At 36.3% G+C, this 19302-nt stretch overlaps 1 protein-coding gene across 1 annotated transcript in view; it reads left to right on the top strand.

Annotated features, from left to right (window-relative positions):
- The window catches only part of LOC145984124 (uncharacterized), a 928179-nt gene that overhangs the window by 264931 nt on the left and 643946 nt on the right, over window positions 1-19302 (top strand). The window contains exon 4 of the mRNA XM_083117559.1: window positions 10172-10270. Within this exon, the coding sequence (XP_082973685.1) occupies window positions 10172-10270 (99 nt within the window). The remainder of the gene's footprint in view (window positions 1-10171; window positions 10271-19302) is intronic.

Raw genomic sequence — 19302 nt, 5'->3', positions numbered from 1 at the left:
AACAAAATCCATGTAATTATGTATATGATTTGAATTTTTTTCTAATTTCGTTTTTTTTTATTTAATAATTAACCTTTTACTAAAAAGTGAATAGGCTAAACTGGCAATTAATATCAAATATTATTATATGTATTTTATGAAATAAAGTTAATATTGTAATATATTAAATGAAAGATATAAAGAAGATGACATCTTGAATTTGGAAAAAACGGAATATTTGATATATCATAATAGGCCTTGAGCCAGGCAAGTTGTCGGTACCACTCGGGGGGATGGGTTCTAATGTGATTTTTGGTAAGGTTGGGATGCCTAGAGATGAAAAATATGTGATATCATGTCTGTAGCCCTTGGAGTGTCTCAAGGTGCCATTTCTCGCCTGTAGATTCGGTTCCAAACAACGGGAATTGTGCGACGAAGGCAAGGTCAAGGCCGTCCCTGAGCAACAACACCAAGAGAGAACGGATACCCCATGTTAACAACCGATTAGAACAGACGACAGAATGCAACGAAACTACAACATGCTATTCTCGCAGCAATAGAGCGTAGGTGTCATCTCAAACTGTCTGCAAACGCCTTCTTGAATTTCATTTTAAAATTTTGGGTGCGTCAGCACTTAGGCTATTTTGCACCCGTCACATTATACGTGGACCAGCCCTTTACCATAGGTAACTAGAATAGCATAATTGCAGTGTCGTGTTACTAAAATATTAAAATATTCTGACTTTCGCTAAAAGCTGAGATTGTAAAGGGGCACTCAGCACACATAAGGACAAAAAACAAGACGACACACACAAAATTATACTGGCCACAGTGCCAGTCGCCAGAGCCTCGTTCGTCTGCAAAATGCAGTCTAGGGTGTACATACTACGTGGAAGTGAGGTTGACAATTGGGTGTACTACATGGATGGTCACCCCTAACACCCCTCGTCTTCTTGAAGATGGCCTCTATGCATATACACGCACGTTGTGTGTTCCATCACTGTACAGCTTTCAGTCCGTAGAAACTTGGCTGAGAAACATCGCAATTAGGGCCACAATTAGGGCGATGTTCTCCTATGAATCGCGGTTCAACCTCCAGCCTTACAATAGACGTGCCTAATCTGGAGTATATGTGGAACACGCCATAACCCTGCTTTGGTGCAAGAAACATTCTAAAATGGAGGTGGTGGACTGATGGTGAGGGCTGGAATGAAAATTGTGGGACGTACGGACCTCCACGTCATCCAAAATGGCAGTTTGACGGCCTTTAGATATGGGGACGAGAACCTAAGACCTCTTGCCATGCCGTGCGCAGATGCAGTAGGTGACTTAAATCTTACTTACTTGACTTAAATCGCATATAGAGAATGTCTGGGATGCACTTGGCAGACAAATTGTACGTAGGATGGCATCTCCCTCAACTCTTCCAGAGCTAATTGCCCAAGTGAAGAGTGGCGAGGAATCCCCCAAGCTCTCTTCGATCACCTCAAAGAGTCCATGCCATACAGATTTGCAGCGGTGTTGGCCGTTCGAGATAACACACCATACTAGAGGTGAGTTACTGCTGTGACCCTGTCTGTTTCTGAACTATTGTATTGAAACTCACATTGATCTTTAATGACTCACATCATGTGAGCATTGATTCAAGAGACTGTAGGGTCTTTCCGTTACCTGTACTAATCAATACTCTACTGTATCTGTTCTCTGAATGTTATTTCAGTTGCATAAACATGGTTTATTATTTCTGTTCCTCTCTTGATGCAAGAAGAAGGCAGTGGATAGTAATGGCAAGTCAAGTATCAGATAGGCACTATTTGGTCGAATTATTGTGACAGCACAGAATCGGAATCTTCAAAAGGGCTTTCTCTTAGCACCATTATCATGGGCTTTAGAGACATACTCGAAGAAAAATGTTATCTCCCTGAGGAAATATCTAGAAATTCATTCACAGCGATTGATGGTATGGCTCTTATTCAGAGAGTAAAAGAAGAGTCGTCAAACTTTGGTGAGGTCTATCAGCCTTTTCCATTGTTTTGCAAAAGGAAATAGGAGTCCAAGAATCGATGTCGGTTTGATACTACACAATGAGACGTCTATAAAGAACAACGAAAGGACAATCACATGGGAAGAATTCGGGCAACAGTCACAGAGCATCTCATTATCCCAGATTGTCAGAAAGTGAAGGAAATTCCTAAATCACGTAATTAATAAAACAACTCTTAATTGAATTTCTTGTTAACGAATGTAGGAGACCAGAGCATTTTGTAAAACGTTTGAATACAAAAATACAGGGTGTCAGGGCTAGAGGTATACAAAAGTATATGCTTATAAAGAAAGAACTATACATTTTATGTTGTTGGGTAAATGCTCAATCGATAGAAAATATCCCCGAGATTTGATCGTCACCATTTCAATACAAGAAGGGTGAGATAGACATTTATCAACTTCCACCTTCGAGGAACTGTCTCAAGAACGATTATCATGCCGCTATAAGCAAGAGATGTCTTCTGAATGATTCATGTACACCTAGTCGGAGAAGGTGAAGGTGGACATTGAAAAAACACGATGGACCAGAGCAGCTGGTAGTGGATTGGATGGAGGAGCAACCATCACCTCAAACTGTGTTAGAACTACTAGTTTGCAACTCCATTAGAAACAGCTTCCCCGATGGCGCCGTGGTAGCGTCATCGCCTTGTAATAAAGGTGTTCCGGGTTCGATACTCGGTAGAGGCACTTAATGGTTCGGATCCCACTTTAAACTGTAGGTCCAGTCCCAATTAGCCTTACTGTGCATAAAGGGAACTTGAAACAAAAAATCAACCAACCTATCAACCAACCAAACTACAAGCTGCTAACATGTGTCTTCTGTCTAAATAACATCAGGTGCACTGACAAGTGCAGATTACCCACATGTGAAAATCAATGAGTGATGACACCAAATCAGAAGATGATAATGATGATGATGAATGTAAATAATAAAATTTTGTTTATGTTAAATTATAACATACATGCGTATTTCAGCTTTAGCCACCATTATTATTGAAAATTGAAAGTAAAACTTATGCATTTAATCTGTCTGTATATAAACAATAAAATAATGTTTTTATTATTATTACTATAAGAATTATGTTAATATTATTACACTAAATAATTATAGTTATTATAAAATAATATTGAATTTAATAAGTCTGTTGAAATTAAATTTATTTTTCGGCTATGGTTAATTCAGTACAGTGGCGGCTGGCAGCTAGTATGATGGGTAGTGCCAACGTGATCAATAAATCGAAAAAAATTTGCTAGCATGTCATAGAAATCTAATGAAAGACCTAATTTTAATGGAACTTTGTTTATTAAAATTGCAGACAAAAATTCAGAGTTCCTAAGATTGGTTTATTTTACTTCGCATTTGTACTACTTTTGGCTAATTGCGAAGATAAGGATGAGTGAACACTCACAAAGAACACCGATGCCCAGGCCGAGATTCGAACCCGTGATCCCTGGCGTCGTAGCATGCATGCTGTGCACGGAGGTCGGCCAGAGTTTCTAGGAAATAAATGCGACTATTAAAATTTCGACACCTGTCACTCTGCCCGTGTGCGTGAGAGCAGGGGATATATCCTTTCTTAAGGAAAAAATCGATAACAGAAGAGTCTTGATGGCTCTTTAGACGCATCTATCTAAATGGTTATATAAATTTAGTGAAGATATTACGTTCGTTCTTGTCAAGTAGACAGGAATGTATCTTTCTCGCGATTTACTTCTCCAACGAGTATTACAAATCGGTCAGGACTAGTCACTTCTCTCTGAAGTTTGCAACTATGTCAACACAATGCGAAAGCTCTCGCGTCGTGCCAGCCGAAAATGGGCACGGCTGGTTGTCTTATGGCTACCACCTCCTTTTCCGTTTCCTGCGGAGACTTTTTCATGCCCCCGCGCATGCCTCTGTGCGACGGCCACACTATGCTGGCCCAGAGCAAGTGAGAGAACAGCTGGGCATGTGGCACAGGAATTGAGGCGGCCGTAAGCTCGAACGCTTACGGGATTCGAATCTCCTCGTTCGTAAATGTATTAATCTAACTATATTTTGGCGAAGCAAGTGCTTTTTCTTTTTCTGAGAGTAGAGCCATGGCACGGCGGTTCTCCCATAAGAGCCGCCGCTGATTCAGTAATATTATATAAAAAGCAGAGTTATGAGATGATATCACACATTTTCCAGTTCCAGGCATCCACACCTTGCAAAAAAAATCATATGAGAACCCATCCCCACGAGTGATACCGATCCCCAAATTTGAGGTCCTGGCTCATGGATTATAATACCTACATGAACAATATATGGATAAAAAGTAATAAAAATGCATAAATCCCATTATCGCGTGAATAAAATGAGTTATACAATAAAACGTTACTTGAAAAAAGGAATTATATTTAGAATTACAAAATGTGAATCAATTATAATTACAAGTAACATTTATTTGTAATATTAGTTCCCAGGCTGAAGCAAGAAAAGGGGTTTAAGTTGGCAGGTTTTCGGGGAAGTAGGAAAAGAAGTAAGAGTAGGAAGGAAGAGGGAAGGACGCAGAAGTAAGGTGATACTGACACTACTGGATTGATTGATTGATTTAGTTTATTTTACTTCGCGTTTTGTGCCTCTTGGCTAATTTGAGAAGATGGGGATGAGTGATGAAATGATGAAATTTATGAATGGACATTCACAAACAACCAAGCCCGAGCGGGATTCTAACCCGGGACCCTTGGCGTCGAAGCGCGATGTGATAACCACTTTTTTTTTAAAAAAAAAAAAAGGTATACCTCTATTCGGCAGTATCCCCCGTCATTCACACATTCCTACACTTTCACACATGTCAATTTCCACTTTATTCACATTGTTTCTCATTATTCGGACGAACACAAACATACAAGCCCGAGCGGGATTCGAACCCGGGACCCCCAGCGCGATGAGCTAACCACTTGACCACAGGGTCCGGCTTACACTACTGGAATCAAGAAATTGGACAAAAGGGCAATGTTCAATATCTATCCTGCCGACGGATATCGGTAGGTTTATTCTTTCCCGGTATTCATCAGGAAGTATTGAATTGTTGTTTTAAGTCAACTTTATGCACAGATAGGTTATTCGGAACTGGACCTACAGTTTAAAGTGGGTTCCGAACCACTGTGGAATGTGCCTCCACCGGGCATCGAACCCAGAACTCATGGATTACAAGGCAACAACGTTACCACTACGCCACTGGGAAGGTCTGATATACCTACATCAGGAAGATATAGAAATTGGGATGCTTCGGGAAATGAGAGAAAAGAAAAGGAAAGAAGAAGATGGGAGTAGTATTAATCAGTTGTAGAATAACGGATCTTTAAGGTTTAAAAGGCCGGCCCCTGTGGAAGAGTGGTTAGCACATCACGCTACGACGCCAGGGGTCCCGGGTTCGAATCGCGGCGTGGGCATGGATGTTTGTGAGTGCTTATTCATCAATTTCATCATATCATCACTCATCTCCATCTTCGCAAATTAGCCAAAAGTGGCACAAAAAGCGAAGTAACATAAAGCAAATCAATCAATCTAAGGTTTAATCTCCTGAAATGGATCCATTCCAGATTGATATTTCAACATTAAAAATATTAATTGTTGTCTATATATAAATAATTTAGCTCATAGGCAGACGAATGGGCAAACCGAGATATCGTGATTACGTAGTATTTATTAGGTAACAGTGTCTACAATATCACGTGAGATCAATTTATATCTCTCATGGCAAGTTTACCCATGTTTTAAACCGTTTTCTACAAAAGGTGTTTAAAATTAAGATACCTATCAAACGAGCTGTTGTTACCCTCCCGATGGTATTTCTCATTTTCAATTGTCGAAGTAACCTTCGTGTAACGCCCTAGTTGTATTAAAACACAAAGTTTCAAAATACTACTTGGGGACTAACTTCATACATATTCAAGCAATGACGTTTATGTTTTATAAAATATGTTTTTCATTTTGATAATATTAGCATGCTACTAAGTTAGATACTCCTTGAAACCGGAAATTAGTATCTAGCACCCATTTGAAATCCGTGGTCCCAGAGGGAAAAAAATCTATTTAAGTATTTTAAAATAATATATAAAGTATGTAATTCGTAATAAGAAAAATGTGCGTGTGTGTTAATAATAGGTATATACTTGTATTTGCGAAGTGGTATCACGACACCAGAAGTCCCGGATTCTGAACTTGGGCATGGTTGTTCTCTGTGAGTGTCCCTTCATCAATTTTATCTTATCACCATTCATCCTCATCGTCGCGAGTAGCCAAACTTGGCAGAAAAGCTATGCTAAATAGCGAAAACCAATCAATCAATCAATTAAACCCGAAGGTTCATGCCTGCAGCAACACAGGCCTTCCATCTTTCCCTATCTTGAGCAAGTTCTATATACTCTTTTCCATCCCTACCGATTTCCCTTAGGTCCATCTCAACGTTGTCCCTCCATCTTCGTCTTGGCCTTCCTACAGGTCTCTTACCATCAGGTTTCCCAACAAGAATCCTGTAAACTCCTCTTTCCTCTCCCATTCGTGCCACATGGCCTGCCCACCTAAGTCTTCTTGATTTAATCATTCTAATAATATCTGGACATGAATACAAATTATGTAGTTCTAAATTATGTAACCTTCTCCACTCACCTGTCTCCTCATCCCTTTTAGGTCCAAATATTTTCCTAAGGATCTTATTTTCAAATACTCTCAATTTATGTTCCTCTTTCAATGTAAGGGACCAAGTTTCACATCCATATAATACTACAGGAAAAATTACTGTTTTGTATATTTTAACTTTTAGTTTCTTAGATATTAAACGAGAAGACAAAAGTTTATGAAGAGAGAAGTAACATGCATTTCCTGAATTAAGCCTACTTTTTATTTCCTCTTTAATATAATTTTCATTTGTTAATATTACTCCTAAGTATTTGAATTTGGGAACTGGCTCAAACGAGTTGTTATCAATAATTAGATTTTGATTATTACCTAACACTTGGTTTCGGCCTGTAAGCATATATTTAGTTTTCTCTTTGTTAACTTCCAAACCTATCTCTTTAGCAGTTTTGAAAAATATTTTAGCATTATTCTTAATTGTATTCACATCATCCCCCAGTAAGTCTACATCATCTGCATATGCTAACAACTGAGTCACAAAATTTAATTTTAGTCCTTCTTTAGTTTCTTTTACCTTCCTTACAGCATATTCTAAGGAAAAATTAAAGAGCAATGGAGATAATGCATCTCCTTGTTTTAACCCATCATGAATTGTAAATTTGTCAGACATATTAATACCCACTCGAATTTTACTTTCTGTTTCACTGGTGCATACTTTTATCATACTAACAAGCTTCTTAGGTATTCCAAACTCTACTAATATATTATATAATTTATCTCTTTTGACCGAATCATATGCTTTTTTGAAATCAATGAATAGCTGATGGACATTTTGATTATATTCCCACTTTTTTTCAAGTGTCTGTCTGATGTGAAAAATTTGATCTGTAGTTGATCTGTTACGTTTAAATCCACATTGATAATCACCTATAATTTCATTAGCATATGGGGTTAGTCTTGTTAAAAGAATGTTAGATAATATTTTATATGTTGTTGAGAGTAGAGAAATTCCACTGTAATTATTGCAGTTCATTTTATCACCTTTTTTAAACACAGGAACAATTATGGATTCTTTCCACTGTTGAGGTATTTCTTCTTTATTCCATATTAAACAAATTAATTTATGAATTTGACATATTAATGAATTTCCACCATATTTAATTAACTCAGCTGGTATTAAATCAATGCCAGGTGCTTTGTTATTCTAAAATATGTGAAATACTAAGGCTTGAATAATTACGATATAAAAGGTCACATGAAAACGGATGGAGCTAATATTTCAGAGTTAACACGACTTGAAAGTCCTTAATTTTAGCAACCAAAGCATGATGGATAAAAATAAATGTCATGACCTTACATTTTGAAAACAATACACATTAAGATATAAAATCAAACTGTTAGTTTGATGAACACCTTCATTTTTGATATCCTGGAGTTAAAAATAATTAAGAGACTACCATTCGCATTATAACATTATGTATTTATTTTTTGGGTCTGTCGTGATCCAAAGGAAAACACACGAGGTTAAAAATCAAGGGCTCAATTTCCGAAGACACCATTTGAAGGAATAGAATATCGAAACAACATTGAATGTTTGTGATATGGGCACAAGTCCATGGTAAACTACTAATTTCGTTCTTTTTAAATATATATTTTTTATAAATATAAGAAAGTATTGTGGAATGCGAGCTCGAAAATCTGGATATGGAGTTAATCAGCAACAGTACCATGTACATTTTAAGGATCGATTTCTATACACAAAGAAATTTGATTCTACCATCAACTGCAACAACTCATCAACTGTCAAGTACCAAGTCTGTGTTCTTCAATTATCAGATGTTATAGATTTATTCGAAACTTACAAACATGTGTGAGGGATGTTCCAATAAACATCAGGTAATTTGATGGTTTGTGTCTGGCTACTCACAGCGATCTCAACAAAATATTCTTCTTTATACACCAGAAGCATTTGTGTGTGTTTTTTTTGGCACGGGTATTCTGTTTTTCTCCATATATCGTTCATTACATTTACATTAAACAGAAAACGTCTATCTCTCATTTCTTCTAATCACCAGAAGTAATCTAGTAAACAAACTACATAGAAACCCACAACAAGTTACAAATTTCAACATTGGAAGCAAGACCTTTCTGGAAAAGGGTAGCCACTCAATGTTTCCAATGTCAAATTGCATAACTTCATGTCATCTGACTTAAGAAAAATAATAAGCACATACGAAACAAATTTACTGAATTGACGTCCTGGTTTTTAAATTAAAGGCACCCGGAGCATAAGCACATACCTCCGACGGTATGCGGGTGGGGGTGGACTCCTTCGAGGATTCCCTCGTTTTTAAAATCTTTCATTTATTTTGAGATACCTTTTTACCATTCTAAGTTAAAACAATTGGTTTAATTTGAATATATACTTACTTCACAGCTTCATATGATTCATTCTCATCTACAAGTTTTCTAATGCTTCATATTCGTGTATATGTATGTGTGTGTGTGTGTGTGTGTGTGTGTGTGTGTGTGTGTGTACATACATACACTATATCCACATTATCTTGTGCAAACGACGCAGCGTTTATTGAAGTGCATTATGAAGCAAGATTATGTTATAATCCTGAATGAGATGTGGACATTTGATTGTCATTGTTGTCTCTTCATCTTTTATATCAAGACATTGTTCGCCTTCATCGTCACGATTAATCTATTAAAGTATAAATTGACGTAAAGGAATCAAAAAATACAAGAGATACAAATAAATACAAGTATATATTATTATAATGTATACTTATTGCACATTATTTGACAAAAAATATTTTGAAACAATTTCCAACGGTGAATTCTACAATTTCTGGGAAATTGCCACCAATTTTTGCTCGTAAATGTACAAGTTCTTTTATAGATATTTATTTGAGATTTTCGATTAAATAAGAGCAGTCAAAGTAGGAAATAGTAAAAAATGGAAACGAAAAACGTTGATCCTATTTTCTACGTTTGTTCGTGTATCTTTTTATTTGTGTTATTGAGTATTATTTGTAATTTTGAGTGAGTGAGCGTGTACCGTATTAAAAAAAGTAAAATCTAGCGTGATAATATGATAATGTAAAAATTATAAATTGTTCATTTTCATTAGTAACTATGTTCAACCATTATTGCATGAGTTCCATCACGACTTGCAATTTGCAGAGTATTATTGTATGCATTTCCACAAATAACATAAATATACTATTAGTATATTTGATTAATTAATTAAACAATGAAATGAAACTAAATGGACAGAAAGCAACATTAATAAACACAGATATAAATGACTACTCTCGTTGGTATCGATTCCTTTCATTACAGATTGTGTTTCTTAAGTTACCTTGTGGAAATAATGAATATACAAATAACCTGGTTGATCCTAGATTTGAATATCCTGCTTTTATCTGGGAGTGGCATCTTGTTAATACAAGTTGATGTGCAAACATACCTATAGCTATATATTCAGATGTCTTTGTATATTCTTGGAATTCTAATGAAATCATTTTATTTCAGGTGTCAGGCCATAGCGGTCCTCCAGGACATGAATGTGTAGAATGTCGTAGTGTCACTTGCCAAAGCTGTGGGGGCCTTGTTCCTTCCCCAGATAACAAAGTAAGTAGGCTACACACTTAAATGTACTTACATACTTCATAAATGTTCATGAAGCTTAGTAATATTTAGCATGGCAATTTGTTAACGATATACTTGTTTACATGTGAAACTGTTAATTTAAAAGTAAATATAAAAATAGTAACGTTCTTACTGCATCGGGCGCTGAAATAAATGTTATGATTATTGTGCATATACCGTGCAAAAACACTGCATTAGACATATTTCAAGCTACAATTTAATTTTCAACGCTACTCGAATATTTTTTTTACAATTCTTTAACACGCACAAAAGTAGTTTCTACAGAATAAACAGTTCACTTTTTAAATAAATTAGACGAAGAAGAAAGAAAGCAAAGTTGTAGAAGAAAAGGTCTAAATATGGGCCCCCTTTTTTATGTTGTCATTTTCAGAGGGAAAAAGTTAATATATCAAGCACCTGCCCTTTAAAATGCATATCTATGAAATATATACTTAAATGTAATAGCATGCTAAAGTACAGAAGGTCTCCATTTCTTTTTTTTAAAAAAAAGGTTATTTCCAAAAAATGGTAAAATGATGTATTTCAAAATTGTGGTCTAAATATGGGCTACTAGTGGCAATATCACAAAATGCAATTAAAATTTTACAAAAAAATCATTTATCGCTAAAACATTATGAAATTCACATTTATGAATAATCTGTTGTTTTGAAAATCACGCGGAATGGGAAAAATCGAAATTAAGAAAAACATCCAAATATTTGTTGAAAATCTGATTAGACCTTATGTCATAGCCCATATTTAGACCATCACGCTATTTTTCTTCATCAATTTATTTTCACTCTCTGTTGTACATGTTTCACAAACAAATCATGGCATTGTAAAAGCCCACATTTGTTTTATGCACCGCTAATATCATAGCCTATACAAAGCAGATGAGAATTCAGAAAACGCTGAGTTAAAACATAACTGCAAAAAGTTTTCGGAGGTCGCAATTCTATAACAGCGTCCAAGGCCGAAACTAACCACCACTTTCTCTTTCAAATTGGCGCCGCAACCTTTGTCCTTGACAGATAACCATTTCCCATAGCATCTGCCAGGCTGCAGCACCCGGGAGCGCTGATAACTCCAAAACCCATATTTAAAACTTCACCCATGTTTAGACCTTCTCCTCTACGAGTAAATTTCCTTTATGTTCAAAGTAATAGTAACCTCGATAATTTATCAAATAATGAAGAGAAATTCCTGTTACTTTCCAACTCTATTTTGTTTATTGATCAGTGTTAATAACTGCAATATTATAAGTTCTTGAAGAAAAGTAATTCCACTATGGTAATATCGTACAAATCCATGTTCAGGGTTACGGATTTATCTTATGAAAATGGTTAATAAGCTAATGATTATAATAATGGTAGGATAAAGAAAATCAAATTAATTTGATATGCTTAAATTTTTAGTGGTAATGGGGTACTTTACAAAATTATTTCTTATTCAGAAATTATGGGAAAAAACCGATACAAATTCTCTAGAACTGAAAGGTTAACACTGAAAATGATTTTATAGGAAATGAGGGTTTATGACTATGACTATAGCTATTGTCTAGTCTTACGGCGGGCGGCCCTCATGCTGGCAAGGGAAGTGGAGAGCGGCGAATACGCAGCAACCCAACCAGATAACAGCGGTGGCGCCGAGAGTTAAGACGTGGCTGGAATAAGTACTGCGCCCACCTCGTTCTACAGGCTACTGGGTTTCTTATCATGCTGGATTGGTCGCTTCCCCGATCCCCACTTTCCTTGCCAGCATGTAAGGCACCCGACGTAAGACTGGACAAGAGCTATAACAATGTTTGTGAAATATCGTCTACACCCTCTTGATTCTTGTAACTATATACAATGTTTAACTTCTTCAACCGCATAATAATACTGTTCTCAAATTAAATGTGATTATCAAAATGTATATATATGTAATTATATATATATATATATATATATATATATATATATATATATATATATTAAAATATAAGGTAAAGTACCCAAATAAGAGACACTTTTGTTAACTGCCTATGATGTGGAAATAAAGGTGCAAATAAATATTTTTATCTCGTCTAGTTTTTAGAATTGACAACAAAATTTTCAGATAATAATAATAATTATTATTATTTTTTTAAATAGGAAAGAGTGGTGTTTGGGAAAGCTCTTCGAAATAAGATATACGTGCATTTTTTACATTTATTTTTAAACATAGATAAAAAATTGTCATTACTGAGCTGAAAACTGAAGAAATCCCTAACACAGTTAAATCATATACACTTTAATAAAGTTAGGAACATTTTAAAATTGAAGGTATCAGTACAATAGTGGCAACCCCTACCAACAGCCAATTCTTTTTGTTTATGTGACATTTCCTAGGTAGAATTGAAGTATTTTTTTTCTAAATATTTTAGTGTTAATTTGATTAACTCTCACAATTACTTTGCTGACCACTCCATTTGATATTTGCGCTGTTTGGAGCAAGTAGGACAAATGAAAAGTTATTCGTCAGCGCCGCAGTTTCCGACTGTATTTCGAACGCTGAGTCCACTTCTTCCCCCTGATGTCCTCTGAAAAAGTCTACAGCAAAATGAACAATCCGCGTCATCTTCATTTCCTCCATATTCGAGTTACTAGAATCAATTAATTCCATTTCAACATTGTATTCTTCGTCCCTGGAGCAGTTGTTTAAATTGTATTTAACATCAGAAGGAAATTCACAATTGCACTGAAGTGGTTTCTCATGAAAATGGAGCATTAATCGAAAAAGTTATTACCAAAGATTTTGTTTGAAATGTATATAAAAAAAATAAAGGTTCTAATCAAGCGATACTATCTCTTCATAGGAACCATAGCTATCTCTTATTAGGGAACGCAATGAATAAATATAAAACGATCGCTCCAGGTCACAATTGTAATCTTCTGTATTAGTTATCTATCCTATTGTATGTAATATTTTTTCAGCACATTGATACAATTAATACTAAATTTGTTGTAGCTTATCTTCACTGCTGTTTTGATCACCGATAAAAACCACAACAAAAATTCAAAATGTGGCAAATAATTCGGCGTGCTCTCAGATTCCTTGTTCACTTTCAAGTGACGTCGGACAAAGGCGTCGTGCCTTCGAAGCACAAGCACTGAGTATCCCTAGTTGCCGACTATACCTTGTCTCAGCTAACTGTGGAGCAAGGCCGCGCATAGCGTCAGAGATGTGAGGAAATTGAGTGGCCAGAGCGATGCAGTACACGCTGCTGGGAAGGCTGGTAACTGCAGTCGCTTCCCCCCACTCCACGAAATTCCGTTCCTCTTACGTGTTCATTGGCGGAGCCGTCTCGCGTCACTACTTGCTCAGAGACTTGTTTTCGTTTTCCTGCTCCACAGTTAGCTGGGACAAAGTATAATGGCAGAATATACTGGAGATGTTAACCCGGTGTCTCTTATTTGGGCACTTTTCCTTATGTATAGATATAGATATAGATATAGATATAGATAAAGATGTAGATGTAGATGTAGATGTAGATGTAGATGTAGATATAGTAGATAGATGTAGGGATGGTCTGAAGTGAAATAAACTAAGAGAACGTTATTCGCGATTAAAATTACCACCTGAGCGCTAGTGTTGCTTCCAATATGACCGCTCTATCTAGGAGACATCCTTGTTTACTTTCAGTTAGTAATAGCGCGTGGCGATGGCTATCATGGAAAAAACGTTGAAGTTACGCGATATTTTTAAATATTGCGACAACGATGTGAATACCAGGATCTTTAATTATGATAGGCAAAAATAACACAAAAACAGACGAAACTATTATATACGCACTCGTGTTGAATTATTTATTAAAGAACTAACGAAAAATTCCAAACAGTAGAACAAAAATGGTTACAAGTATGCAGAACTAAAAAAAAAAAAAAAAAAAAATTGGCAGTACTTGCCCCACATATATATCTGTATGTGTCACAGAATCTTGCAGTAGGAAGAAAACAGACTACTGCCTGGTCATAGTTGCCAGCTCATAGTAAGTCTTTACAAAGTTACTAAAACAAATATCTCCTACAATCCCCCCCTCGAAATGATATCTTACAAACATCTAATATCATCTCGCACCATTTTATTTTAGACAGCATTATGAATAATACTTTTACAATGTTTCGCATGCAGATTCCGACATAGTGATTTGGTAAATAAGTCTGCTGGATTATTTTCACTTGACACAAATTGCACATCCACAACTCCTTGCATTACTATCTCTCTTATGAAGTGATGTTTTATTGCAATGTGCATGGTTCTTGACTTATCCACAAAGTTGTTAGTATGTCCAATAGCTGCTTGACTGTCGCTTTTGATCACTGTTGGTACCACATCTGCATCTTCTCATTTAAGTGAATTCAGCATTTATTTCATCCCAGTAATTTCAAGTGCACAAGACGCTAATGCTACATATTCAGCTTCCATGGTACTTAATGTAATTGCAGTTTGCTTTATGCTTTTCCAAATAATGGGAACATTTCCAAGAATGACCCAGTAACCAGCAATGCTCTTGCGATCCTCTTCACAGTTCGCGCAGACAGCATCGCAGTATGCCACCATTGGTTTTCCTACAGGTTGATATGTAATACCATAATGTTTGATAGTCTTCACATATCGAAGAATTCTTTTCGCTGCTTTCCAATGTTTTTTATTATATTTGGAACAATATTGTGCTAGTTTACCAACGGCAAATGCTATATCTGGTCTGGTCCTTTGAGATAAATATAATAGCCCACCAATAAGTTCTCGATAATGGACATCAACTTCCTGTCCATCTTCATCTGAGAATTCAGGTCGATTTTCCATTGGTATATGAACATTCTTGGCATCTTGTAATTAAAATCTTTTCACCAACTGATCAACATAATCTTCCTGTGATAATGTTATCCCACCGGTATCTAGATAATTGAATTTCACCCCTAGCAAATGTTATGCTAATCCCATATATTTCACGATTCCAAACATGTCTTCAGCCATTGTCTCGCTGCTTCATTTTGTGATATGGCCAGTATATCATCAACGTATACTATTAGTATCAATCTTCCCATTTTTGAGTCTAAACTGTAAACACAAGGCTCAACTTTGTTTCTAATAAACCCTTTCATTGTTAGTCTCTCATCCAAATATTCATTCCAACATCTTCCAATTTGTTTTAAGCCATATATAGACTTTTTCAGTCTGCAATACAGCCTCTCATGTCCCATTTTTACATAGTCTTCTGGTTGTTTCATATATATAGTCTCCTTCAGTTCACTATGTAAATAAGTATTGTTCACATCATATTGGTAGAGTATCCATCATTTTTCGACAGCAATTGCAGTAAGTAATCTAGTTGTGTGAAAACTAGGTACAGGAGCATAAATGTCATTATAATCTATGCCCTTTTTCTGTGTGAAACCTTTAGCTACTAGTCGTGCTTTGAAGCGCAAATTTTTCTTTTTCTTGAATACCCATTTGCAATCAACAAGTGTGACACCGTGTGGTAATTCTACTAATTCCTAAACATTATGTTCCTTTAGTGATTCTATCTCTTCTTGCATGGCTTCAACCCAATGTCCAGCTTCATTACCATTCATTGCCTCTTCAAATGTTGTAGGATCTTAATCGTACTCATTTTGGACTGAGTATGACTGCTCATTTATTGTCTGATTACGGCAATGTTCTTTCCTAGTCGGATTCTTTCTTAGTGTCATATGATGTTTTCTGGTTAAGTTTTCTTCAGATTTTTCACCCATTTCATCTTCTTCTTCTTGGAACATATTTTTCAAGTTAAATTCTGATTCTGCTTGGTCATCTTCATTGAAAAATATTACTTCTTCCTTTCAATTTCCTTTGTCTTGGGAGTTGTCATGCTCTTCAACTTTGTTACCATCTTCTTTGAATACACAATCCCTCGACTTTATAATTTTATTGTCTCCTGGCATCCAAATTCGGTATCCTCGTCCACAAATTGCATATCCAATCAGTATACCCTGTTCAGCTCTTGTACTTAATTTTGAAGTACGCTCTTGCTTTGGTGTGTGTACAAAAACTTCACATCCAATGGCTTTAAGATGTCTCACACTAGGTGTTTCCAGTCCACAGTTCATATGGGGTTTTTGCTTCATTATGACTATTTGTTGTACGATTTCTAATGTACGCTGCTGTGTATGTTACTTCAGCCCAAAGTGTCCTTCATATGTTACTATCACTGAATGCACTTTTCACATGATTCATATACGTTCGGCCACCCCATGTTGTCCTAGTGTATATACCATTGTTCTTTCATGAATTATTCGATGATCCCTACAAAAGTCATCCCATTTCTTCGAACAGAATTCCAACCCATTATCAGTTCGTATTATTTTCAAACTTTTTCCAGTTTGATTTTCAACTTCCATTTCCCAATTCCTAAATGTCCTAAACACATCATCTTTGGATTTCAAAAACTAGGCCTATGTATACCTACTTGCATCATCTATTATGCTTAATATATATCGAGCGCCACCTAAACTTTTCACATCCAAAGGTGCCATGAGATCGGAATGCACAAGTTCGAGTACTGACATTTCCCTTTATGTGTCATAACTACTCATAAATGGTTGCCGGGTTTACTTTCCTATTTAGTATACGGACCAGCCAAGATGTTGGTATAATTGGGGGGTACTAATTTTCCTTTATACCACAGTTAAATGGGGTCTAAGGATACAAAAAAAACATGCTTGTCATCTCAAAGTGGTAGCTAATAGAAATGGCGGCCAATCCAAGATGGCGGATATTGACATTTTAAAAAGTGACTATATCTCTGAAACCAACGGCCCGATCTCAACGAACCTTTTTTTTAAATGAAAGTTTAATATGTGTTCTATATATAATGTTATCTCTAGTTTTTCGATAGGAGCAACCGTTAAGTAGTTAATCACGGATTAGTAAAAAAATCGTATTTTTTACTATTAATTTTCTATTTATCATTAATTTATTAATAATCTAGGCATCTGAGAAGAAAATGTTCCAAGCAAACATTGTAGCGTAAACGCTTGTCTTTAATTTGACGTATTACACTTGTTGGTTTTCACCTTAGCATTCATATAAAACAAATTAATTATGTAGTGTGTGCATCGAATTCTTCTAGTAGCATGTATCCTTAGTCCTATTTAATTACACGTATTGTAACTGGTATTGACTATTGAATAGTATATTATTGTTATATACATGTAATAACATTTAATAATCATCATAATAATTGATATTAGTATTGTTATTATTATTAATAATAATAATAATAAAAATCATAGTTGTTTTGTTGTTGTAACATTAACTAGACATTAATTTTGTTTAATTGTTACCGATGTTCATGGAAGAATGTTATTGATTGTTTGAAATTAAAATTTTGTATGCGTCAGCATTTAAGCTATTTTCACCCGTCTTATTATATGAGGCCAAGCCCCTTACAATGTATAAGAAATCTCCATGCGTGTCTCTACAATCTCTTCATCCAGGGTAAAAACCGAGGCGGTACTGGAGCACTCAGCACATACGTATATTCCTATGAGCAATACACAGGAGACAATTCATACAACCATACAAAGGTAGCCTCCCCGATGTCTTAGTATAACGTCGTCGCCTTGTGATCGAGGGGACCCGGGTTCGATACCCTGTGGAGGCACAAAGTTGTTCGGATCCCACTTTAAACTGTAGGTCCACTATCTGTGCATAAAGTGTACTTAAAAAGAAAATCTCAAATCAAACAACCTACAAAGGATTGTGCTGACCGTAGGTTTTACGCCAGATACTCGTTGGTCTCCAAGACTGCAGTTGCTGAGGTGAAGTACGTTGGAGTGTTCAGAAGGACATCATAACATACGTGTATACTCGTCATTAGTTATTACAGCCGAAATGTCTGCTTTTAAGAAAGTAAAAATCTGTAAAAACAGAAGACGGACCAGAGAAGTTATATTATATGTGGGGGAAATGCATTCACCAAAAGACATAGACAGTTTTGTACAGTGCTGCCGTGAGCAGAAATTTTGATTGAGAATGAAGATGCATGATTTATCGGCTCAAAAATTTCATCGCATGTGTCGAGCCAATTTTACCAATATCAAGTCCTTAAGAAGACTAGAAGCAGATACTTCATCCTCCCACTTGTTTTCTGAAAGTCGTCCTTGCTCATCAAAGCATGCTGAGAAACGCTTGAAACGGACACGCATAGATGGACACATCGTATACATATATCAAGAATTGTGTTTCGTGTAACAAAGAAAGGAAATACAATAGAATATTAAGATCAAGGGAAACACTTTCTCAAGTTCCTGAGCTTCGAATTGATAAGGAATTACGTGGGACTGGAATTGAGAGGAGAGAGGAAAAATCATCGGTCGCTTATGTTTTATTGCTGTCCGCAGACGACGCAGTGTTTCGCAGTACGTGTTGGCATTAGGTGTGTTCTTTTGGAAGGAACTCCACTAGCAGGGCACCACGGTCATCGAATAATACGGTCACCATGATCTTGCTGGCTGATGTTGTTGCCCGACATTTCTCACCTCAGAACACGCATCATTTTACTGCACGATAATGCTCGTCCCCATGTCGCCATTCAAACACAGGACCTGTTGAATTCCTCAACCACCCTGCTTACAGTCCTGACTTGAGTCCATGTGATTTCCACATTTTCAGCCCAATGAAGAAACACCTCAGAGGTCGCCGCTATGCGTAGGACGCAGATCTGCAGGTGGCAGTGACAGAATGGTTTGCCTCACAACCCAAGGACTTCTTCTACCAAGGCATTCATCAGTTGGTACCCAAGTGGGATAAGTGCCTTACCTCATATGGCGAATATGTGTAGTCAATGTCAGTAATATACTCTGTACATGGAAATGGACCTTTTCATTTGATGGCACCTTATACAGTCCCTAGCAAAATGTCCACTCTCTTTACATTTATAACAAATTATCACACGTTGGTGTTGGGGAGGTGACACATCCATCTGTTTCTTAGTTATCGTAAAAGGCGTT

The sequence above is a fragment of the Lepisma saccharinum genome, chromosome 2, assembly GCF_977018435.1.
Source record: "Lepisma saccharinum chromosome 2, izLepSacc3.1, whole genome shotgun sequence".
NCBI lineage: Eukaryota > Metazoa > Arthropoda > Insecta > Zygentoma > Lepismatidae > Lepisma > Lepisma saccharinum.
The sequence above is the reverse complement of the archived record's forward strand: the minus strand, read 5'-3'. Positions and strand labels throughout refer to the sequence as shown.